Genomic DNA, 27,110 nt, shown 5'->3' on the forward strand with positions numbered 1-27,110 from the left:
CGTGGGAGAATTCCGTGAGAGAATTCCCGTGAGAGAATTCCGTGAGAGAATTCCGTGGGAGAATTCTGTGGGAGAATTCTGCTTTAAGAAAAAGAAAAATCTTCCCCATTAATACCGTGTGATGTATCTCATTCAAAGTGAACCTCCTGGATGACCTGGGAAGGTCAGTGAGAGGATTCTTATGGAATTGCCAAGTCTAGACGACTGATTTCACTACTCTGCTACAGTATACTAAAACGTTTGTGTGTACAATAAATAAGCTTCTCTGTCATGGCAACTCTCCACCCCGTGATACTTGTCTGGAGAAAGGCCCTCTATTCCCCAGATTCAGCTGTCTCCATTGAAACAATAAAACACAACAGCAGCCAAACAGCAACATCCGCCATTGTAAACTAACACTACTACACTAGTGAGAATGTCTCATTTTATGTGCAAACAAGTGTGTTTTATTGACCATCAGTGTTATAAGACACGAGGGAGTCACACATATTCATTATGACAGAAGTAGTATTACAGATCAATGATGACAACTTTCTAGACATAGTAAGACATTATTTATTTATTTTTTGGCACAACACAAAAGTGCTTCATGATAATACTACCCATGATCCCAAAGTCACGGTTCAATATTCGGTCTGATCAATTCTAATAAAATGGATTAAAATGTGTTCTTAAACTCTCTAAAGAGTCAATAATCAATAATCAATACTCTGGAATAGATCATTACATTTTTGCGAAAATGTATTTTTTGGGATTTTAATCTGATGTGGATTAACGCATTGTTTATACAATTTCCAGAATGCATCATGTGACGAATGTCCTCATGTGAACTCGTATGAAACCTTGAAACCTATTTCAGGAAGTCCTACAGTAAGGCAAGAGGTGGTCAAAACCGCCGCCTGAAGAGATACTGCGTGGCAGGCTTTTGCTCCTGCCCTGCAGTAACAGTTAGCCTGGTCCCAGATCAGTTTGTGCTGATCAGTAGATTAGAGTGTGTTAGAGCTAGCCTGGTCCCAGATCAGTTTGTGCTGATCAGTAGATTAGAGTGTGTTAGAGCTAGCCTGGTCCCAGATCTGTTTGTGCTGATCAGTTGATCAGAGTGTGTTAGAGCTAGCCTGGTCCCAGATCAGTTTGTGCTGATCAGTAGATTAGAGTGTGTTAGAGCTAGCCTGGTCCCAGATCTGTTTGTGCTGATCAGTAGATTAGAGTGTGTTAGAGCTAGCCTGGTCCCAGATTAGTTTGTGCTGATCAGTAAATTAGAGTGTGTTAGAGCTAGCCTGGTCCCAGATTAGTTTGTGCTGATCAGTAAATTAGAGTGTGTTAGAGCTAGCCTGTTCCCAGATCAGTTTGTGCTGATCAGTAGATTAGAGTGTGTTAGAGCCTGGTCCCAGATTAGTTTGTGCTGATCAGTAAATTAGAGTGTGTTAGAGCTAGCCTGGTCCCAGATTAGTTTGTGCTGTCTTGCTAATTTAGATTTGCGAAAGGCTATGTTAAGATTAGGGCTGGAGCAAAATCCTGCAGAACGGCTACCTCTCCAAAACCAACGATGGTCTCTATAAGGTCTATTATGAAATGTATATTATCAAATATATAATTATCTATAAACCACAGAATCTTCTTATAAATATTGCTGGTTTTCTCTCAATGTACGTAAAAAAAAACACAGGTTAATCACCCTTCTTGTATTCAATAACTTATCCCTAGAATTGCATTTTATTGTTATCATTGCAGACAAAAAAACCCAGCTGTTAACTTCACATTTTTGGTCAGATACACACATCATTGTTATAACAGTTGAATGCACAACGCATTTTTTTTCTCTCTCCATTTTATATAAAAAAATGAATGAAAATAAAGAATCTTTGGTGTTTATTAAAGCAAAAATAGAGTTGAAAAAAGTCTATATAAAAAGGCATTAAAATATAATATGTAAATTACAAAGTAACCAAGGCAACAGATGCAGCATGTGGCCAAAGAACTGAGAAATTACAGCTTTGCCTTTCATTAACAACTGTGTATAAAAAAAAGAGGACAAATATGACCAAAAAACATCATAAATTATGTTATAATCAAGAACGAGCCATTTTCTGGGTGCATCCCGATCACTCACTCATACAATGAAAAGCATAACCCACTGAGGTATTTCATCTTCAAATGACTCTGTCAAGCATTATGCACAATGGGAGTGAGACGTAAAAGTGCATAGGACATTATGCATATCATCTCTGTGTATCTATGTGGAAAAAACAGGATGTCCATTTGGTGGTTTTCCATTTGGCAAAACACATCACCAACAAGTGTTTTTTTACCTCATCATCATAATATTTCATAAGGAAATATCTGTAGTTTCTTGTTGCAGTCAGTCACAGCAGCAATGATATCGCTCTTCTGGCATCGTCACTTCACGTCACCTGCCGAGAGTCCAACAATCAATGAGCAGTTTGAGATTCTTCACTTTGTAAACGTTGAGAGGGACAATGTCTGCGTCTCGAACTGCACCCTGATCCGTAAAAAGTGTGTTACTTTTTTGACCAGAGCCCTGTATGGACCCTGGTCAAAAGTAGTGCTCTATTCAGGAAATAGAGTGGTGTTTAAGACCCAATCAAGGAGTTTCAGTGGAGGAGGGGGAGGAGGAGGAGGAGGAGGAGGAAAGGAGGAAGATGTCATACATCCAGCACCATATCATACTGCTGTTCTTTCTTCCTCTTGCCACATTTAGTGATCAGTACCATGTACAACGTCAAGAGCATGACCCAGTAGCTGGCGTACACTATCGCACCAACGATTAAGACTATCTTTTCAGAGTCTGGAAAAGGAAAATCTTTTCTGGTTTCCTGGACGACCGTATAGATAATGCCAAGGAAGAGGATGGTGAACCAGACCGATATGGGAACGAGCCCTACGAAGTTAGTCACGATCGTCTTCCTCCCTGACGTGCCCCAGCCAGCCTTGTTTATGGTGGCGATAGCGAACATCTTGGCCGGTAACAGACTGGACATGTACAACACTGAGTAGAAGGACATGAAGACCATGACGATGTTGCCCCTCATGCAAGAGGCAAAGGAGGACTTGATGAGGGCGACCGCCTGGACGATCAACAGGAAGAGAAGGATATTCCAGATCCTCCCCTGGTAGAACAGCTGTATCGCCGTGGCGATGAGGAAGAAGGGGAAGAACCCGGTGATGACAGCCTCGTAGGTCATCCAGAGGTGGTGTTTGTGGAACCACATGGCGTTGTAGAGCCACTCTCTGAAGTAAGACTTACTCCACCGGGTCTGCTGGTTCAGCCAGCGCAGGTAGGTGATGGGGGTCTCGGTCAGGCACTTGGACCGGGCCGTGTACTTGGTGGAGTAGCCCAGGCTCAGCACGCGGTTGGTGAGGTGGCGGTCGTCGCCGAAGCTACAGTGGCTGCCCATGAAGGTCTGGTTGTACCAATCCTCTATGAACTCGTGGAGCAGGTTGTTCCTGTACATTCCCAGTGGTCCGCTGATACACTGGACGCAGCCGAAGTAGGACTGACACGCTCGCTCGATGTTGAAGGCCATCCAGTAACGGACGCTGCTAAGAAACGAGATCCAGGACTCGTATTTGTTCAGGATCTGTGGAGGAAGAAAGACACATAAGGTCAGGGTATTTAAGTTGGTTAACAACTGCTGTAAACACATTCTATAGTGTCAGCATAGCAACCAAACGGCACAATCGTGGGCGATTGGTTTAAGGACCCCTAATTAGCAAAAGAAAATGCTATCAACTTTCCCAGAGCTCCTACAAATGTTCCACCGATCAACCTGCTATTGTGTAGAATTCTCACATGGGCGTAATCAATGTAAGCCTAAGGTATAGGCTAACTCAATTTTGTCAAGGAATGTCCTGTTGTGTAGATGCATTTTTATAGTTTGTATTATTTGGTATTCGGGGGAACTTTAAATGAAATAAGGGCAGATTTGGTCCTCAACAACAGTGTAGGCTTAACCATGAGTCTTTCTCTTGTCCAGAATACTTTACAGGATCATAAAAGAAGCACTATAAAGCTTTATTTTATGCACTGAAGCTTACTTGTTGAAAAAGCTCTCAAAATACTTTTACTAGGTTTGTGTTTATTTCTTTGTAGCTTCTAGATGTGGGTCGTAAAAGGCATCAACATCACTACATCGGTTAATAAACCACAGGGTGAGAAGATTCTCTCAGTTTAACCCGGAGCAACTCTGAAGATTCTCTCAGTTTAACCCGGAGCAACTCTGAAGATTCTCTCAGTTTAACCCGGAGCAACTCTGAAGATTCTCTCAGCTTAACCCGGAGCAACTCTGAAGATTCTCTCAGTTTAACCCGGAGCAACTCTGAAGATTCTCTCAGTTTAACCCGTAGCAACTCTGAAGATTCTCTCAGTTTAACCCAGAGCAACTCTGAAGATTCTCTCAGTTTAACCCAGAGCAATTCTGAAGATTCTCTCAGCTTAACCGGAGCAACTCTGAAGATTCTCTCAGTTTAACCCGGAGCAACTCTGAAGATTCTCTCAGCTTAACCCGGAGCAACTCTGAAGATTCTCTCAGTTTAACCCGGAGCAACTCTGAAGATTCTCTCAGTTTAACCCGGAGCAACTCTGAAGATTCTCTCAGTTTAACCCAGAGCAACTCTGAAGATTCTCTCAGTTTAACCCGGAGCAATTCTGAAGATTCTCTCAGCTTAACCGGAGCAACTCTGAAGATTCTCTCAGTTTAACCCGGAGCAACTCTGAAGATTCTCTCAGTTTAACCCGGAGCAACTCTGAAGATTCTCTCAGTTTAACCCGGAGCAACTCTGAAGATTCTCTCAGTTTAACCCGGAGCAACTCTGAAGATTCTCTCAGTTTAACCCGGAGCAACTCTGAAGATTCTCTCAGTTTAACCCGGAGCAACTCTGAAGATTCTCTCAGTTTAACCCGGAGCAACTCTGAAGATTCTCTCAGTTTAACCCGGAGCAACTCTGAAGATTCTCTCAGTTTAACCCGGAGCAACTCTGAAGATTCTCTCAGTTTAACCTGGAGAAACTCTGAAGATTCTCTCAGTTTAACCCGGAGCAAATCTGAAGATTCTCTCAGCTTAACCCGGAGCAACTCTGAAGATCCTCTCAGTTTAACCCGGAGCAACTCTGAAGATTCTCTCAGTTTAACCTGGAGCAACTCTGAAGATCCTCTCAGTTTAACCCAGAGCAACTCTGAAGATTCTCTCAGCTTAACCCGGAGCAACTCTGAAGATTCTCTCAGCCTACATGTGTTTGATACCATTTCATTCAGTCCATAAACCTAATCCAGACATTATTAGGAGCCGTCCTCCCCTCAGCAGTATCCACTGGGTTAGATGACCCACCTGCACACCCAGTACATCTCTGAAAGCAGTTGGGCAACCCTAGCTTAGTATCCATGCCATATATACTGTAGGTGCTGAACCACAGGAGGTTGGTGGCACCTTAATTGGGGAGGACGGTGCTCGTGGTAATGACTGGTGTGGAATCAGTGGAATGGTATCAAATACATCAAACACATGGTTTGCTGCCATTCCATTTACTCCATTCCAGACATTATTATGAGCCGTCCTCCCCTCAGCAGACTCCACTGTGCTGCACCCAACACTAGTATTCTATCAACAGAAGACTGGAGCTGGTTTCAGCACCTACAGTACGGTACCAGGCTAGGAGAACACAGTCTCAGACAAACAGACTAGTCAATAACAATGGAGACTGGAGCTGGTTTCAGCACCTACAGTACGGTACCAGGCTAGGAGAACACAGTCTCAGACATACAGACTAGTCAATAACAATGGAGACTGGAGCTGGTTTCAGCACCTACAGTACAGTACCAGGCTAGGAGAACACAGTCTCAGACATACAGACTAGTCAATAACAATGGAGACTGGAGCTGGTTTCAGCACCTACAGTACGGTACCAGGCTAGGAGAACACAGTCTCAGACATACAGACTAGTCAATAACAATGGAGACATTACCTGGACGTCTCCTCCCACTCCTCCCACCATGGGGTCTTCCTCCAGAACCTTCACCATCTCCACAGAGGACGCAGGATCCAGCATAGTGTCAGAGTCACACACCTGAAACACAAGGGGGGACACACAATCCTGTTGAATCCACAAAACACTTCACACCTGAAACACAAGGGTACACACTATTCAATTCAATCCCCAAAACACTCTCTCTCTCTCTCTCTCTCACTCACTCACTCACTCACTCACTCACTCACTCACTCACTCACTCACTCACTCACTCACTCACTCACTCACTCACTCACTCACTCACTCACTCACTCACTCACTCACTCACTCATACACTCACTCACTCACTCACTCACTCACACACTCACTCACTCACTCACTCACTCACTCACTCACTCACTCACTCACTCACACACACACACAAACAACACAAAGTTAGAAAGTTAAACTAGGCCAGAAGATCTCGTTACAAAGAGTCCTTCATCAAGTTTTTGGGCGGGATATGTTTGTTTTATATTGGCCAATTTGACCAATCAGCAGCGCATAAATTACACTGATTACTGATGTACAGGGTTGGTACATTAATTACACTGATTACTGATGTACAGGGTTGGTACATTAATTACACTGATTACTGATGTACAGGGTTGGTACATTAACTACACTGATTACTGATGTACAGGGTTGGTACATTAATTACACTGATTACTGATGTACAGGGTTGGTACATTAATTACACTGATTACTGGTGTACAGGGTTGGTACATTAACTACACTGATTACTGATGTACAGGGTTGGTACATTAATTACACTGATTACTGATGTACAGGGTTGGTACATTAATTACACTGATTACTGATGTACAGGGTTGGTACATTAATTACACGGATTACTGATGTACAGGGTTGGTACATTAATTACACTGATTACTGATGTACAGGGTTGGTACATTAATTACACAGATTACTGATGTTCAGGGTTGGTACATTAATTACACTGATTACTGGTGTACAGGGTTGGTACATTAATTACACTGATTACTGATGTACAGGGTTGGTACATTAATTACACAGATTACTGATGTACAGGGTTGGTACATTAATTACACTGATTACTGATGTACAGGGTTGGTACATTAATTACACTGATTACTGATGTACCGGGTTGGTACATAAATTACACTGATTACTGATGTACAGGGTTGGTACATTAATTACACTGATTACTGATGTACAGGGTTGGTACATTAATTACACAGATTACTGATGTACAGGGTTGGTACATTAATTACACTGATTACTGATGTTCAGGGTTGGTACATTAATTACACTGATTACTGATGTACAGGGTTGGTACATTAATTATACTGATTACTGATGTACAGGGTTGGTACATTAATTATACTGATTACTGATGTACAGGGTTGGTACATTAATTACACAGCTTACTGATGTTCAGGGTTGGTACATTAATTACACTGATTACTGATGTACAGGGTTGGTACATTAATTACACAGATTACTGATGTACAGGGTTGGTACATTAATTACACTGATTACTGATGTACAGGGTTGGTACATTAATTACACTGATTACTGATGTACAGGGTTGGTACATTAATTACACTGATTACTGATGTACAGGGTTGGTACATTAATTACACTGATTACTGATGTACAGGGTTGGTACATTAATTACACAGATTACTGATGTTCAGGGTTGGTACATTAATTACACTGATTACTGATGTACAGGGTTGGTACATTAATTATACTGATTACTGATGTACAGGGTTGGTACATTAATTATACTGATTACTGATGTACAGGGTTGGTACATTAATTATACTGATTACTGATGTACAGGGTTGGTACATTAATTACACTGATTACTGATGTGCAGGGTTGGTACATTAATTACACTGATTACTGATGTACAGGGTTGGTACATTAATTACACTGATTACTGATGTACAGGGTTGGTACATTAATTACACTGATTACTGATGTACAGGGTTGGTACATTAATTACACTGATTACTGATGTACAGGGTTGGTACATTAATTATACTGATTACTGATGTACAGGGTTGGTACATTAATTACACAGATTAGTAATGTTCAGGGTTGGTACATTAATTACACTGATTACTGATGTACAGGGTTGGTACATTAATTATACTGATTACTGATGTACAGGGTTGGTACATTAATTATACTGATTACTGATGTACAGGGTTGGTACATTAATTATACTGATTACTGATGTACAGGGTTGGTACATTAATTACACTGATTACTGATGTGCAGGGTTGGTACATTAATTACACTGATTACTGATGTACAGGGTTGGTACATTAATTACACTGATTACTGATGTACAGGGTTGGTACATTAATTACACTGATTACTGATGTACAGGGTTGGTACATTAATTACACTGATTACTGATGTACAGGGTTGGTACATTAATTACACGGATTACTGATGTACAGGGTTGGTACATTGGTTACACTGATTACTGATGTACAGGGTTGGTACATTAATTACACGGATTACTGATGTACAGGGTTGGTACATTAATTACACTGATTACTGATGTACATGGTCGGTACATTAATTACACTGATTACTGATGTACCGGATTGGTACATTAATTACAATGATTACTGATGTACATGGCTGGTACATTAATTACACGGATTACTAATGTACAGGGTTGGTACATTAATTACACGGATTACTGATGTACAGGGTTGGTACATTAATTACACTGCCTACTGATGTACAGGGTTGGTACATTAATTACACTGATTGCTGATGTTCAGGGTTGGTACATTAATTACACTGATTACTGATGTACAGGGTTGGTACATTAACTACAATGATTACTGATGTACAGGGTTGGTACATTAATTACACTGATTACAGATGTACAGGGTTGGTACATTAATTACACTGATTACTGATGTACAGGGTTGGTACATTAATTACACTGATTACTGATGTACAGGGTTGGTACATTAGTGTCAAGTGGGAAGGTCCGTCCGTTGGTCAACAAACAACTGTGGGAGTAAAGTCATATTTGCAGCGATCTCTTCACAGATTGGAAAGGTTTCTTCAGTCACTCCTTAATTGGGAATGATTTCATTGGGTAAGTGAAGTCATTGGGGCCGGTGTAAGGAGGGCTGGGGTTTGGCTGGAAGGCTGGAAGGAAGGACTGGAAGTGGAAGTGAGGTTGTGTTCTGACTGAGAGGGTTGGGTTGTTATTGGTTGTGTTCTGACTGAGAGAGGGTTGTGATTGGTTGTGTTCTGACTGAGAGGGTTGTGATTGGTTGTGTTCTGACTGAGAGGGTTGTGATTGGTTGTGTTCTGACTGAGAGGGTTGGGTTGTTATTGGTTGTGTTCTGACTGAGAGAGGGTTGTGATTGGTTGTGTTCTGACTGAGAGAGGGTTGTTATTGGTTGTGTTCTGACTGAGAGAGGGTTGTGATTAGTTGTGTTCTGACTGAGAGAGGGTTGTGATTGGTTATGTTCTGACCGAGAGAGGGTTGTGATTGGTTGTGTTCTGACTGAGAGGGCTGGGTTGTGATTGGTTGTGTCCTGACTGAGAGGGCTGGGTTGTGATTGGTTGTGTTCTGACTGAGAGAGGGTTGTGATTGGTTGTGTTCTGACTGAGAGAGGGTTGTGATTGGTTGTGTTCTGACTGAGAGAGGGTTGTGTTATGATTGGTTGTGTTCTGACTGGGAGAGGGTTTTGATTGGTTGTGTTCTGACTGAGAGAGGGCTGTGATTGGTTGTGTTCTGACTGAGAGAGGGTTATGATTGGTTGTGTTCTGACTGGGAGAGGGTTGTGTTGTGATTGGTTGTTTTATGATTGAGAGAGGGTTGTGTTGTGATAGGTTGTTTTCTGATTGAGAGGGGGTTGTGTTGTGATTGGTTGTTTTCTGATTGAGAGAGGGTTGTGATTGGTTGTGTTCTGATTGAGAGAGGGTTGTGTTGTGATTGGTTGTGTTCTGACTGGGAGAGGGTTGTGTTGTGATTGGTTGTTTTCTGATTGAGAGAGGGTTGTGTTGTGATTGGTTGTTTTCTGATTGAGAGAGGGTTGTGATTGGTTGTGTTCTGATTGAGAGAGGGTTGTGTTGTGATTGGTTGTGTTCTGATTGAGAGAGGATTGTGTTGTGATTGGTTGTTTTCTGATTGAGAGAGGGTTGTGATTGGTTGTGTTCTGATTGAGAGAGGGTTGTGTTGTGATTGGTTGTGTTCTGATTGAGAGAGGATTGTGTTGTGATTGGTTGTTTTCTGATTGAGAGAGGGTTGTGTTGTGATTGGTTGTGTTCTGATTGAGAGAGGGTTCCGTTGTGATTGGTTGTTTTCTGATAGAGAGGGTTGTGATTGGTTGTGTTCTGATTCAGAGAGGGTTGTGTTGTGATTGGTTGTGTTCTGATTGAGAGAGGATTGTGTTGTGATTGGTTGTTTTCTGATTGAGAGAGGGTTGTGTTCTGATTGGTTGTGTTCTGATTGAGAGAGGATTGTGTTGTGATTGGTTGTTTTCTGATTGAGAGAGGGTTGTGTTGTGATTGGTTGTGTTCTGATTGAGAGAGGATTGTGTTGTGATTGGTTGTTTTCTGATTGAGAGAGGGTTGTGTTGTGATTGGTTGTTTTCTGATTGAGAGAGGGTTGTGATTGGTTGTGTTCTGATTGAGAGAGGGTTGTGATTGGTTGTGTTCTGACTGAGAGAGGGTTGTGATTGGTTGTGTTCTGATTGAGAGAGGGTTCCGTTGTGATTGGTTGTTTTCTGATTGAGAGAGGGTTGTGTTGTGATTGGTTGTGTTCTGATTGAGAGAGGGTTGTGATTGGTTGTGTTCTGATTGAGAGAGGATTGTGTTGTGATTGGTTGTGTTCTGATTGAGAGAGGGTTGCGTTGTGATTGGTTGTGTTCTGATTGAGAGAGGGTTCCGTTGTGATTGGTTGTGTTCTGATTGAGAGAGGGTTGTGTTGTGATTGGTTGTGTTCTGATTGAGAGAGGGTTGTGTTGTGATTGGTTGTGTTCTGATTGAGAGAGGGTTCCGTTGTGATTGGTTGTGTTCTGATTGAGAGAGGGTTGTGATTGGTTGTGTTCTGATTGAGAGAGGGTTGTGATTGGTTGTGTTCTGACTGAGAGAGGGTTGTGATTGGTTGTGTTCTGACTGAGAGAGGGTTGTGATTGGTTGTGTTCTGATGGTGACAGAGATTTTGTCGTATAGCTGTATATATATGGAGAAAGATCAGCTGTTTGAATTGTTTGAAGAGGAAGACATTTAGATTGTGTAGCACTGTGATAATTCAATGTCTATCTTTCTGCTGTAAGAGCAATGTATTAAAACACAAATGGCATGAAAAGAGAGTAACTAAAGAGAATGATATGGCCAGAAGATAATCAAACCACCTCAGGAAAAGACTTCTGTACCCCTAACCAGTCTATTGGTTTTGATACACAGAACACCAACACACACTCCCCCTTTCACGGTGAGAACAGATACCCATGTGTAGTTAGGCATAGCCTGTTGGCACGTCTGCTAATGTGCAACAACATTCCTCATGTTATTTTCATCATCAGCAGAGTGTGTTTGATTAGGCGAAGCTGCATCACTGCCATAGAAATGGAATTCCGTTTCTTTGATCACTGCCCCTTGGCAACCAGTCCCATAGCAACGTTAGCACCAAACCTGTTCTGACGGGTCCATAAATGGCATTAATATTCACAGATCACCCGCATCAAATTACTGCAAAGACTACAGATGTTGAAAACGAAGGGGGAAAGTCCCGTTTAATATTTATAGTTTGACTGTAAAAGAGGTAACAGATTGCAGCTGTAACGAGCCTCAGCTTGGGGAGATGACATGAAAACCGCTAAATAATCAGTTGTTCCTTCAATAAGTGGTTATCGGGAATAGCTGGTGTAAAAGGTCTCTTCAGTAAAACATGTTCAATCTGGCGTCAGTCGGTTGATCTGTGCCACAAATACCACAGGGTTTTGACATCACAAAAGGCTAAGGTCGGGGGGGGGTCATGAAGTCAGCAGACGAACAATGGATTCACCGCGGTTCCATCTGGATTCATACTACACATAGGACATGTCCTCTGTCTGACAGAGTTGTAGGTCTTCTCCTAATGTAGGACATGTCCTCTGTTTGACAGTGTTGTAGGTCTTCTCCTAACGTAGGACATGTCCTCTGTCTGACAGACAGCGTTGTAGGGCTTCTCCTAATGTAGGACATGTCCTCTGTCCGACAGACAGCATTGTAGTCCTTCTCCTAACGTAGGACATGTCCTCTGTCTGACAGACAGCGTTGTGGTCCTAATGTAGGACATGTCCTCTGTCTGACAGAGTTGTAGGTCTTCTCCTAACGTAGGACATGTCCTCTGTCTGACACAGCGTTGTAGTCCTTCTCCTAACGTAGGACATGTCCTCTGTCTGACAGAATTGTAGGTCTTCTCCTAATGTAGGACATGTCCTCTGTCTGACAGAGTTGTAGGTCTTCTCCTAACGTAGGACATGTCCTCTGTCTGATAGACAGCGTTGTAGGTCTTCTCCTAATGTAGGACATGTCCTCTGTCTGACAGAGTTGTAGGTCTTCTCCTAACGTAGGACATGTCCTCTGTCTGATAGACAGCGTTGTAGGTCTTCTCCTAATGTAGGACATGTCCTCTGTCTGACAGAGTTGTAGGTCTTCTCCTAACGTAGGACATGTCCTCTGTCTGAGCGTTGTAGTCCTTCTCCTAATGTAGGACATGTCCTCTGTCTGACAGAGTTGTAGGTCTTCTCCTAACGTAGGACATGTCCTCTGTCTGACAGCTTTGTAGGCCTTCTCCTAACGTAGGACATGTCCTCTGTCTGACAGACAGCGTTGTAGGTCTTCTCCTAACGTAGGACATGTCCTCTGTCTGACAGAGTTGTAGATCTTCTCCTAACGTAGGACATGTCCTCTGTCTGACAGAGTTGTAGGTCTTCTCCTAACGTAGGACATGTCCTCTGTCTGACAGACAGCATTGTAGTCCTTCTCCTAACGTAGGACATGTCCTCTGTCTGACAGACAGAGTTGTAGGTCTTCTCCTAACGTAGGACATGTCCTCTGTCTGACAGACAGCGTTGTAGGGCTTCTCCTAACGCCGTAGTACGCCTGTCACATGGAGCTAGTTCCTCGAACAAACGAGGGGTTGTCTGAGGACAGCTTGGGTGTCCTGGGGGGCTTTCCTCTCACAGTGTGGTGAATATTACCCATAATGCACCTGCCAACAGAATAATGACACCGCAAAGCAATGCCGGGTAACACTCTTTACACTAAGTTTCTCTTATGCCTGTGTAGTTAAGTGTTACCCTATGCCAACATATCAATACATCCACACACAGTTATGGTGAGAATATAAGGTTTAGTTCTGTTGACCCTATGGGCCCTGGTCAAAAGTAATGCACTATATAGGGGAAAAGGGGGGTGGTATTTGGGACGCACTCGGCCATGTTAGTTTATTGTGATGATCATGCAGCAACCGGTAGCTAGAGAAAGGTCACGTCAAGTTCATCCACTGATGCAACATATCTTATCAGACATAACAGGACTGCTAAGAGGAATGCTTAAAGGGACAATTCAACGTCATAGCCATCCTCTCCAGCACCACTCCAACGTCAACATATTTGAAAATGGCACGTTTCTATGTTTAGTAGCACTTGTTGGCTGAAGCTAGTCGTACCAAACGAGTGTGCTAGCATACTCCCTTAAAAACACCTTCACTTTAAAAATGATAAAAGAGCGGCAATAGTACTGTTTGTCCATTTTGAGATGCCGTAGCCAGTATAAACTTCCTCAAAATAGTCAGAATTAATCTAAGATAACTCAAGAAATCTGTTTTTTGCCGAAGTGATCTTAGTGATCTTACATCTAACTAAGATGTTTGGTGCTGTGTTTTTCAATGAAAAAATGTGCATGAAAACAAGTCGTCTCATGTTGAATGACAACAAAGACTTTATTGAAGAATCCCTACCGTTGACCAATCACTGACCAAGGGGTGGAAATGTCAGACACCGAACTTAGGCTTGCCTCCAGAAAAAAAACTGTGTGTGCACGAACAGCTGGAAAAACCCTGACCGAAGTCCAAAACTAACAAAAATGTCACTAAATGTTGTTATAATACAGTATATGCACGAACTCTACCGAACTGTTTTGGCACCCTATTCCCTATATACTGCACTACTTTTGACCAGGGCCCTTAGGGTAGTGATCAAAAGTTGTGTACTATGTTTGGGAATAGGGTGCCATTTGGGACGTAACCTAAGTCAAGTCAAGTAAGTCATCTGTGTGTTGCCAAGCCAAGGCTTTAACCGTCACGATCAGGTACGTTAGACAGACAACCCCGCAGTGAGAATAACCACACAGGTCTGGTAGCTAATAGCTAGCTAAAACAGATCTGTGACAAGGACAACACAGTTAGCCCTCCATAAGCTTTGGATCAGAGGTTAGAATTATAACTGAAACCAGGAGTTTACGGTGGAAGGACAGCAGTGTACTAGGTTGCGTCCCAAATGGAGCCCTAGGGGCCCTGGACAAAAGTAGTGCACTGAATAGGTGCCATACACTCCAGTATTATCCAGAACAGTTTGATCAGACCTACACTCCAGTACTACCCAGAGCAGTTTGGAGGACCTACACTACAGTATTACCCAGAGCAGTTTGGAGGACCTACACTCCAGTATTATCCAGAGCAGTTTGGAGGACCTACACTCCAGTATTAACCAGAACAGTTTGGAGGACCTACTCTACAGTATTATCCAGAGCAGTTTGGAGGACCTACACTACAGTATTATCCAGAGCAGTTTGGAGGACCTACACTCCAGTATTATCCAGAGCAGTTTGGAGGACCTACACTACAGTATTATCCAGAGCAGTTTGGAGGACCTACACTACAGTATTATCCAGAGCAGTTTGGAGGACCTACACTCCAGTATTATCCAGAGCAGTTTGGAGGACCTACACTCCAGTATTATCCAGAGCAGTTTGGAGGACCTACACTACAGTATTATCCAGAGCAGGTTGGAGGACCTACACTACAGTATTATCCAGAGCAGTTTGGAGGACCTACACTACAGTATTATCCAGAACAGTTTGGAGGACCTACACTACAGTATTATCCAGAACAGTTTGGAGGACCTACACTCCAGTATTATCCAGAGCAGTTTGGAGGACCTACACTACAGTATTATCCAGAGCAGTTTGGAGGACCTACACTACAGTATTATCCAGAACAGTTTGGAGGACCTACACTACAGTATTACCCAGAGCAGTTTGGAGGACCTACACTCCAGTATTATCCAGAGCAGTTTGGAGGACCTACACTCCAGTATTATCCAGAACAGTTTGGAGGACCTACTCTACAGTATTATCCAGAGCAGTTTGGAGGACCTACACTACAGTATTATCCAGAGCAGTTTGGAGGACCTACACTCCAGTATTATCCAGAGCAGTTTGGAGGACCTACACTACAGTATTATCCAGAGCAGTTTGGAGGACCTACACTACAGTATTATCCAGAGCAGTTTGGAGGACCTACACTCCAGTATTATCCAGAGCAGTTTGGAAGACCTACACTCCAGTATTATCCAGAGCAGTTTGGAGGACCTACACTACAGTATTATCCAGAGCAGTTTGGAGGACCTACACTACAGTATTATCCAGAGCAGTTTGGAGGGACCTACACTACAGTATTATCCAGAACAGTTTGGAGGACCTACACTACAGTATTATCCAGAACAGTTTGGAGGACCTACACTCCAGTATTATCCAGAGCAGTTTGGAGGACCTACACTACAGTATTATCCAGAGCAGTTTGGAGGACCTACACTACAGTATTATCCAGAACAGTTTGGAGGACCTACACTACAGTATTATCCAGAACAGTTTGGAGGACCTACACTCCAGTATTATCCAGAGCAGTTTGGAGGACCTACACTCCAGTATTATCCAGAGCAGTTTGGAGGACCTACACTACAGTATTATCCAGAGCAGTTTGGAGGACCTACACTACAGTATTATCCAGAACAGTTTGGAGGACCTACACTACAGTATTATCCAGAACAGTTTGGAGGACCTACACTCCAGTATTATCCAGAGCAGTTTGGAGGACCTCCACTCCAGTACTACCCAGAGCAGTTTGGAGGACCTACACTCCAGTATTACCCAGAGCAGTTTGGAGGACCTCCACTCCAGTATTATCCATAACAGTTTGGAGGACCTACACTCCAGTACTACCCAGAGCAGTTTGGAGGACCTCCACTCCAGTATTATCCAGAACAGTTTGGAGGACCTACACTCCAGTATTGTCCAGAGCATTTTGGAGGACCTACACTCCAGTATTGCTGTATAACTATTCACGCTGTAGTATATACAGCACAGTTGGTGCTGTTTACTTAGTAAATGTTAATGAAGGAACTTAATACACGTCTTGGGAGAGTAGCTAATGCGGATACTGTCACTTTTAAAGTTCCTCACTGAGAATACTGTGTGTTTTGACGTGATGCTATGCAACATGATCTGACTCCAACCTATTAGCCTACAGGTCTCTCCACTTTGTCTGAGTTGGACTGAGTGCAGAAACATATGTAAATGGGTTTCACGCTGAGCTCTAGCACTCTGTGAACAGCATTAGCCTTACAGCCGTAGGGCTACAGTACATACACAAGGCCTCCACACCATCCTTTTAAAGAAGGAGAGCACAAAAGGGTCTTTGTGTACCCCCCCCTCCAACCCCTCCTCCCCCCAGGACTTACCTGAACATAGTCCACACTCCTCCCCAGGGCTTTGAAGGCTGTGTACATTACTTCCCTCTTGCCTCCCCACTTCTGCATGATGCAGACACATTTATTATTGAGCACAAGGCGCGAGATGGCCTGCAGGCTCTCAGCGTACATCTCGTCCGTCTCCTCAGATCCCCTGTGGTGGTAGTTATTTTTCCAGACGTACGTGGTGGCTTTATCCCACCCCATGATCTCCCGGAAGATCTCCATCATGTACTTGTCGTCCTCGTTATTCCCGTCGATCACCATGATGACCTTGATGCCCGGGTAGGTCAACCTCTTGACCGATACCAAACACTTCCTCAGGTAGGCCGGGTCCTCCTGATAGGCTGCAATGCACAGGGCCAGTGATTTGGTGAGTTTGATGGGCGTCTCCATGGATCTCCTCATGTTCCGGTGTTCTAGGACAGCAAACAGGCTCTGGATGATAAGGTGGATGACCAGGATGGCCCCGTACAGCCCGAAGGACAAGTGGTTTCGTGCCGTGGTGAAAAACTGGTAGCCCATTATGTAGGCGGTAGAGATCCCCACGAGGAGCGAGACTCCAAACATTGTCGTCCCGAAAATTCTTAGGTAGGTGAGAGCTTTGTCACATTTCATCTGGAAAAGCAAACAAGAACAGAATCACTGTCAATGTCAAATGAGATGACAGTTGAGACATACAGTGGGGTCAATAATGAGATGACAGTTGAGACATACAGTGGGATCAATAATGAGATGACAGTTGAGACATACAGTGGGGTCAATAATGAGATGACAGTAGAGACATACAGTGGGGTCAATAATGAGATGACAGTAGAGACATACAGTGGGGTCAATAATGAGATGACAGTTGAGACATACAGTGGGGTCAATAATGAGATGACAGTAGAGACATACAGTGGGGTCAATAATGAGATGACAGTAGAGACATACAGTGGGATCAATAATGAGATGACAGTAGAGACATACAGTGGGGTCAATAATGAGATGACAGTAGTGACACTGGGAGGACATTGACATGGTAAATACTAAATGAACACAGCTTCAGATATTAATTGGTCAACTTGTTAGAGATATACAGAAGACATAATGATGATAATGATGATATATGTACCTAATAATCACCATAATGATGATAAATGTTCCTAATAATCATCATTACGATGCGTCACTGTAAAAGCTCTTCCCTAACTCTACACTGTCACCATAGCAACAGACTCCATGTTTCACAACAACAACAAAAAACGGGTTCAGATAGACTGTAAACAGACTCCTCCCATCTCTCTCTCCCTACATCCCCCTCCCCTGAATCCCCCTCTAAATGTCAGATGGTTCTCTATGGCCGATTGTTCCCAGTCTCTTTATTAATGCTGCATCCCATCTGCTGGACAGACGTACGAGTCGAGCGAGAGAGAGAGAGCGAGCACCACCCTCTGACATCATCTGTTTATATCTCCGTGGGAAGACAAGAGCAGGGAAATGTAAAACGCTGTCTCTCCACTAAAGACCCTTCTGTCACATTGAACAATATGGTGGTACATTTTATCAGTTGAGGCAGTAGGAGGGTGGCACCTTTTGTTTAAGGCTTAGACATGTGATAGTTTAAGTGACACTTCAAGGTGTCTAATGCTGTTGAAAAGCAATGAAACACTATCACGACTTGTTTTATTTGAATGCCAGTTTTTTGGGTCTCCACTAAAGACCCTTCTGTCACAGTGAAGCAGGTAGTAGGGCATCTTGTTACTTTGTTTTAATTAAACATCTTGGATCTATCATAAGTGACACTTTGATGTGTCCAATGCTGCCTGCATGGGTCTGTCCAGTAACGCTAAAGACCCATCTGTCACAATGGAGAACAAAGTGGTACTTCTTGGTCAAGTAAAAGCTGAGGTCGTCTTGGTAGACTACATTAAAGTCTGAGGTCATCTGGGTAGGCTATATTAAAGGCTGAGGTCGTCTTGGTAGGCTATATTAAAGGCTGAGGTCATCTGGGTAGGCTATATTAAAGGCTGAGGTCGTCTTGGTAGGCTATATTAAAGGCTGAGGTCATCTGGGTAGGCTATATTAAAGGCTGAGGTCGTCTTGGTAGGCTATATTAAAGGCTGAGGTCATCTGGGTAGGCTATATTAAAGGCTGAGGTCGTCTTGGTAGGCTATATTAAAGGCTGAGGTCATCTGGGTAGGCTATATTAAAGGCTGAGGTCATCTTGGTAGACTACATTAAAGGCTGAGGTCGTCTTGGTAGACTACATTAAAGGGTGAGGGCGTCTTGGTAGACTACATTAAAGGGTGAGGGCGTCTTGGTAGACTACATTAAAGGTTGAGGGCATCTTGGTATACTACATTAAAGGCTGAGGTCGTCTTGGTAGACTATATTAAAGGCTGAGAGCGTCTTGTTAGACTACATTAAAGGCTGAGGTCATCTTGGTAGACTACATTAAAGGCTGAGGTCGTCTTGGTAGACTACATTAAAGGGTGAGGGCGTTTGGTAGACTACATTAAGGCTGAGGTCGTCTTGGTAGACTACGTTAAAGGCTGAGGGTCGTCTTGGTAGACTACATTAAAGGCTGAGATCGTCTTGGTAGACTATATTAAAGGCTGAGGGCGTCTTGGTAGACTACATTAAAGGCTGAGGTCATCTTGGTGGACTACATTAAAGGCTGAGGTCGTCTTGGTAGACTACATTAAAGGGTGAGGGCGTCTTGGTAGACTACATTAAAGCAAAGAACCCCTGACATGTCTTGTTTGACTTTTGCTTGTAATTAGAGTTTTTAAATCAGCCACCTCCTTGACTTGGATTAGGGACTGGAACGGGAACAGTGACATGTAAAATGCTGCATGCATGGGTCTCTCTCCACGTGACCTAAAGCAGTAGGTGTAAAAGAAACGCCTGAACTAGATCCTGTACATAATGGTCTGGAACTAGATCCCCCTACATACTGGTCTGAAACTAGATCCCCTACATACTGGTCTGAAACTAGATCCCCTACATACTGGTCTGAAACTAGATCCTCTACATACTGGTCTGAAACTAGATCCCCCTACATACTGGTCTGAAACTAGATCCCCTACATACTGGTCTGAAACTAGATTCCCTACATACTAGTCTGAAACTAGATTCCCTACATACTGGTCTGAAACTAGATTCCCTACATACTGGTCTGAAACTAGATTCCCTACATACTGGTCTGAAACTAGATTCCCTACATACTAGTCTGAAACTAGATCCCCCTACATACTGGTCTGAAACTAGATCCTCTACATACTGGTCTGAAACTAGATCCTCTACATACTGGTCTGAAACTAGATCCCCCTACATACTGGTCTGAAACTAGATCCCCTACATACTGGTCTGAAACTAGATTCCCTACATACTAGTCTGAAACTAGATTCCCTACATACTGGTCTGAAACTAGATCCTCTACATACTGGTCTGAAACCAGATCCCCTACATACTGGTCTGAAACCAGATCCCCTACATACTGGTCTGAAACTAGATTCCCTACATACTGGTCTGAAACCAGATCCCCTACATACTGGTCTGAAACTAGATTCCCTACATCCTGGTCTTGACAAGAAGGAAATAAACTGTCGGGGGAGGTTCTCTTCTGCACTGTTCAACCAATCCAGTAAATGAAGAGGATGAGTTAAGATGGAGTGTCTCCTTGTTAACATCCAAAAGTGGAAGACACACGAAGTCACAGGCTCTCTTTCCATTTCCCCTGAAAACTGGAACATCCGGTTGTTGGGGACTCAGCAGAGGCTACTCTCCATGAAAGACCTCTCTATCTGTCACAGTGAAGAAGAAGCTGGTACATCGTGGTTAAAGTCTTGGATATGTGATTGCATAAGTGACACCTTGAAGTGTTTCGGTGCTGTTGTGAAGCAAAGAAACCTTGATACGCCTTGTGTCTAGACTGTAGTTTGGTTTCTTTTTGTTAAATCAGCCACCTCCTTGGCATCGAATAAGGCCTGGCTCACTTGATACAGGATGAAAAGTGGATGTAATCAGTGTGTGAGGCGAGCTGAGTGCTGAACTGGCATGTTTCTGGACTTTAAGCGTCATCACATTTACAAGACCTCTGACTCCATTCCCCTCCATATGGTCCAAGTCCCCGCCCCTTGGCCAACTGGTTAACCTAACGCATTGGTGTTACCGTCTGTAGTGGTAAACCAGTACAAAGACTGTCCCAACCCTAAAATCTTTATTTTCAAGTCTCACTGTTGTAGGCTACACTTTGTGTGAACTGTGAACCTAAACCCCCTCATTCAGATGGTGCTAAAACAGCCTAGATAACTAAACCCTGCGGGCCAGATGCAGAAGGATTAACCACTAATGTGTGTGTGAAGTGACACCCCCCCCCCCGTCCGTCCGTCCGTCCCTCCTCCTCACCTTAACCCCCTTGTACTTCCAGACACTATGTACGTAGATCTAAACCCTGGTTTGATGATGATAATGATGTGTTTTTCTGAGTGCCAAATGTGACAGGTTAAAGGAAATAGTCATAGCCTGTTATACATTAAAAAGTATTCATAGTTCATAGTATGTGAGGATCTTAAAACATCTAAGGTTAAAAAGATGCATTCAGTATCAGTTGATAAAGATTGATAACATTCATATAATTGTGTTAAAGTTCAAACCTGTCAAAGGGTACGAATTGTGAGAGTAATGTGTAAATGTTATATTGATTACTTTATTTTGTAGTGCCTAAAAGTGTTAATCTGTGATCTACGAAATGCTCTTAATTTATGAGCCGGAGATCGATTGCTCTGGTCTCCACCCATATTCCTGGGGAAAAGCGCGGTCTTTTTCTCATTCAACTAAACGTTAAATTGAGAATACAACACCGTATCACTCTCGTGATTATTTCTCCCCTGTTTTCAGGGGCGTAACATTTTTGGAGGCTCCGCTGAGATTGCTGCTCAGATGTCCAGTTTCCACACCCTGGTCGCTGAATTCCGAGCTAGCTAAATCTCCACATAACAACTCAGGCAGGCTGCAGTGAGGAAAGTGTTGCTGTTCGAGGGAAGTTGGAAGTTAGTGGTTAAGTACGTGTCAACTGAGGCCATTGATCGACCATCAGAGACAGTAAGGACCATCTAATTCAGAGTCAACTCCTGCACAGTAAAAGTTCCTCCTGTTCTGTCAACATGACAAGCGCCTTGGAAGAACTACAGGAAGAGGTAGTAGGAGAATTGCACACCCTGACTAAAGACAAATTACTAGAGATATGTGATTTCCTTGAAATATCAGGCGAACAGAGAAGAGATGTTAAAGACAAATCCCGCATAGCATTAATGACTCGCATTATGATGTTCCTTGAAAGAGAGGAAGTTGCAGAGTTAGAAGATGGCGGCATGTCGGAATTGTTGCTACTTAGAGACGAAATGACAGAGATGATCAGTGGCATAGATAACAAAACAGGGCAAATTGACCATGATATTGAACCAGCCGGAACACATCACAGAATAGAGGAATTGAGAACTGTAACTCCACAACAAGGGGTGGGAACTGAGCAGATTATTGCAGCCAAAGCCAGTGATTCTCTGCGTCAGCCCCAACAACATGCCAATCTTCAGGGGAGCGTGCCGCTCTCACCCAATGCACAGCCCAGCTCATACTGGCGCAAAGAGTTAAAAATTTCTGGTCAGATAAGTGAACCGGGCCAGAAAGAAAAACGGACTTTTTCCAGCCTTGTCCATCAGATTGAAAATGGACTTAACAGAGGATATCCTGAGGTAGAAATAGTAGACGCAGTAGTCAGGGCTATTTCTCCAGGCTCACAGCTACGCAGCTACTTGGAAGGTAAACCCCAGCTAACTCTTCCCACACTTAGATGTATCCTGCGTTCCCACTTCCAAGAGAAGAGTGCAACAGAGCTTTACAAACAGCTAGCTTCAGAAGCACAGCATAGCAAGGAGACCCCTCAAAGTTTCCTGATGCGCGTTTTAGATTTGAGGCAAAAAGTACTGTTTGCATCCCAGGAGTCAGAATCAGGGCTTAAGTATGACCCTGCTCTAGTCCAGAGCATGTGTTTTCACACAGTCCTTACGGGTCTCCAGAGTGACAGTATCAGGATTGACATGCAGCCTCTCCTGCTAGAGAGCAAAACATCAGATGAGGTTTTGCTAGAGAAGCTTAACATTGCTTGTGCTAATGAGATAGAAAGACGAAACAAAAAGCGGTTTAATGCCCCACAGCCTGCTACAACTGTAAGTGTAGTCCAGTTAGAAGATACGCCATCTACAAAGTGTCCTGTGAAGGAAGCCAAAACTACGATACCCGCAGGACTGTTAACAGAGTTAGCTGAACTTAAGACAGGTGTAGCTTCTCTAAAAGGTCTCAGTGCAGAGATTGCTCAGATTAAAGAGACATTACAGCAGCCTATGTTTCAGTCACCGCCTTGTGCCTATGCCCCACCCCCAGTTAGGAGGCCAAATAGGGACCCCCAGCCACCTGTTTCCCAGCAGCAGTATTACAGCAACTACAGTCGGTCCCAAGCACCTGACCCTGCGCAGCATCAATATGCACCTAACCGGTATACCAACCACTCTGCTCAAGCTCCAAGGAGGTGTTTTGTCTGCCAGCAGGCCAGAACAGATGCACGCTGCACACACTGCTTCCGATGTGGGAGTGGAGAACATTTTCAAGCTGGATGTAAAATCCGGGGAGCCAGACCATCAAGGGAGGCCCCTTTAAACGGAAACGGGTTACCGCTGAGGGACGAGTGTTAACCGTAGCTACCAAAAAGTCCCAGGAATGTGCAAATTGTGCCAGAGAAGATTCATTTGAGAACCTGAAACAATGTTCATCATGTAAAGAGACACTGTACTGTTCCAAAGTATGTCAAAACCAACATTGGACTAAACATAAGGAAAAATGCACTCACCTGAAAATTGACTCTAATAGTGAAAGGTTTTCCTGTACAGAGGAAAATGCCCACTCCTTACCATCCCTAGCTCAAGGTTGCCACCCCCGTAAGGTCACCTCGCTAGTAGGCAGACAGTGCCTTATTGAGTGTCACCTGAATCGCCAACACCTCCAAGCTCTATGGGACACAGGCTCTCAGGTATCGGTCATTGATGAACGATGGAAAGAGGAATCTCTCCCAAACGCAAGGCTGAGAGATGTTTCAGAAATTCTGGACTCACCTGATGATCTAAGGTTGACTGTAGCAAATGGGACTGAAATGCCGTACCTGGGATGGATTGAAACAACTTTTCGGCTAGCCTCTGAAACTGACCAAACAAAGGAACTGATCATCCCGGTGCTGGTAATGAAAGGCTGTCACCTATCACATCCCATCATAGGTTTCAATGTTATCGAGCACATCCTGACAATGACTGAAAAGACTAAACGATACAGTACAGTAAAAACAGCTTTCCCAAGCCTCAATAGAAACAAGGTGAGAGCTTTTATACAGGCTGTTAGCGCAGAACAGACAGATGAATACGCAGTGAAAACCAAGAAAGAGAAGGTTGCTGTACCAAAACACAGTAGCATTCAGATTGAGTGCCGTGTAGCTTCCCAGCCTTTCAAAGATGACATGACAATGCTTTTCCAGCCAGACCTGAACCCGCAGTGGCCAGACGACCTTGAGTTCTTTGACACACTAGTCAGAGTCAGGAAAGGTGTTTTTCCAGTTATCCTGCTTGATGTCTCTAACCCCACTGACCACGACATTGCCCTGCTAGGACGCACAATAATCGGTACAGTACAAACCATTATGACTGTGTTACCTGCCCAAGTCTTTGAAAAAACTGTCACCCCAGCCACAGTGAATCACACCAGCGTTCGAACCCCATGTACTGCTACTGAACAGTGGGATCCACCAGTAGATTTAACTCACCTAACCGAAGAACAGAGAGAGGTTGTTAGGCAAATGCTTAGAGAAGAGTGTCACTCCTTCTCCAGATCAGACAATGACATTGGCTGCATTGAACGATTGAAAATGACTATTTCTCTAAAGGACTCTGAACCAGTAAAGCGCACATACATGTCAGTGCCCAGGCCACTGTATCAGGAGATGAAGGGTTACATTTATGACCTCATAGTCCAGGGCTGGGTTAGGAAGTCAAACTCTTCATATTCTTCACCTGTCGTGTGCGTTCGTAAGAAGGACGGGACCCTCCGGTTGTGTATAGATTACAGAGACCTGAACAGAAAGACACATCCCGACCGCCAGCCCATCCCTCGGGTCCAAGACATCATGGACAGTTTAGGTGGTAATTCCTGGTTCTCCCTCTTAGATCAGGGAAAAGCGTATCACCAGGGGTTCATCTCTGAAGAAAGCAGACCACTGACAGCATTTGTGACACCGTGGGGACTCTATGAGTGGATACGTATGCCATTCGGCCTCATGAACGCTCCTGCAGCTTTTCAGCGGTGTATGGAGGAGTGTTTGGAAGGGCTCCGGGATAACGTTTGCATTCCTTATCTGGACGACACGCTAGTTTTCAGTAAAACATTCGACAGCCATGTGAATGATGTGCGAAAAGTTTTGCAGCGTCTCAGAGAGTATGGCATTAAACTCAAGCCAAGTAAGTGTGATCTCTTTAAACCCCAGGTCCGTTATTTGGGCAGAATAGTGTCTGCAGAGGGCAGCCGAGTTGACCCAGCCGATTTTGAAGCAGTAAGAGCTTTGAAAGAAATCAGACCAGAGACTGTGGGCCAGCTCAGAAAAATGCTTGGTTTACTCACTTACTACAGACAGTACATCAAAGACTTTTCTAGGAGTGCCTGCTGCCTGTATGACCTCCTGAAAGCAGATTCAGAGAAATTACCTGACCACCCACGGAAAACAAAAACAAAGAAAGTAAGTCATGTGGTGCCCTCAAACAAGCAAATCCTGTGGACTGACCAGCATCAACAGGCACTTGAACAGCTGATTGAGTGTTTGCTTCACCCACCAGTTTTAGGTTTCCCTGATTTCACTCAGCCATTTGTTGTACACACTGATGCGTCACACCAAGGCTTGGGAGCAGTTCTTTATCAAAAGCAAGAGGGGAAGCTTAGGGTCATTGCTTATGGCTCTCGAACCTTAACAGCAGCTGAGAAGAACTATCACTACCACTCGAGCAAGCTAGAATTTCTAGCTCTAAAATGGGCAATCACTGATAAGTTCCATGACTATTTGTACTATGCTCCGACCTTCACTGTATACAGCGATAACAACCCGCTCTGCTACATTCTGTCTACTGCAAAACTGAACGCAACCACTTCCAGGTGGGTTGCAGACTTGGCTGATTTCCACTTTACAATAAAGTACAGGCCAGGCAGAGAGAACGGTGATGCAGATGCTTTGTCAAGGATGCCACTGGATGTAGAGTCACTGATGAGAGAATGTTCTGAGGAGCTTCCACCAGACACCATCGCCGCCACGATACAAGCAGTTGAGGTACAGAAAGAGGCTGTTGTACCTTGGTCATTTTCAGCTGCATCTATGGCAGTATCAGCTGAAGGTGAGACAACCACTGCAACAACCAGCTCGATCCCAAAAGATGGGATAAGAGAAGCACAAGAATCTGATCCGGTCATCCGTCCTGTGCTCAATTTCAAACTGTCTGGTTCCAAACTGCCAGTTAAAGAGCAAAAGAAATTCAGTCCAAAGACAAAATGCCTATTCAGAGAATGGGACAAATTGACAATAGACAGTGATGGCATTCTGTACAGAATCACTACAGCCCGCAAGCAGTTAGTTCTACCAGAGCAGTACAAAGGTAAAGTGATGGAAGAGTTGCACAATAACATGGGACACCAAGGTACTGACCGCACTGTATCACTAGTACGTGACCGCTTCTTCTGGCCATATATGCAATCTGACATCGAGCACTATGTGACTAAAACTTGTAGCTGTGTCAAGCAGAAAAAGCCAGCCCATGCAACAAGAGCTCCTCTGACAAACATTGTGACAACACAGCCATTTGAACTGGTATGTATTGACTTCCTTCATCTCGACAGATGCAAAGGGGGATATGAGTACATCCTCGTGATTGTTGATCATTTTACACGGTTCACTCAAGCCTACGCCACCACATCAAAGTCAGGTAAAACTGCTGCAAATCTCATCTTCAATGACTTTGCCCTGAAGTTTGGGTTCCCGTCCCGCATCCACCATGACCAAGGGGGAGAATTTGAAAATCAGTTGTTCCATCAGTTAAAGAAACTCAGTGGCATGGCGGGGTCCAGGACAACACCCTATCACCCGATGGGAAACGGTCAAGCGGAACGCATGAACAGAACATTGTTGCAAATGTTAAAGACACTAACTGAGACACAAAAGTCAAATTGGAAGGAGTCTCTGAACAAACTGGTTTATGC

The 27,110-nt window shown here is 43.8% G+C and overlaps 1 protein-coding gene across 1 annotated transcript in view; it reads right to left on the reverse strand.

Moving 5' to 3' along the window:
• Positions 1-541: 541 nt before the first annotated feature.
• Positions 542-27,110, reverse strand: part of LOC116361890 (hyaluronan synthase 2-like) — a 40,712-nt gene continuing 14,143 nt past the window's right edge. Inside the window, exons 2-4 of the mRNA XM_031816217.1 lie at positions 16,782-17,408; positions 5,980-6,081; positions 542-3,599 (exon numbers count right to left, since the gene is read on the reverse strand). Of these exons, the coding sequence (XP_031672077.1) occupies positions 2,664-3,599; positions 5,980-6,081; positions 16,782-17,408 (1,665 nt within the window). The 3' untranslated portion in view covers positions 542-2,663. The remainder of the gene's footprint in view (positions 3,600-5,979; positions 6,082-16,781; positions 17,409-27,110) is intronic.

Source organism: Oncorhynchus kisutch, unplaced genomic scaffold, assembly GCF_002021735.2.
Source record: "Oncorhynchus kisutch isolate 150728-3 unplaced genomic scaffold, Okis_V2 scaffold763, whole genome shotgun sequence".
NCBI lineage: Eukaryota > Metazoa > Chordata > Actinopteri > Salmoniformes > Salmonidae > Oncorhynchus > Oncorhynchus kisutch.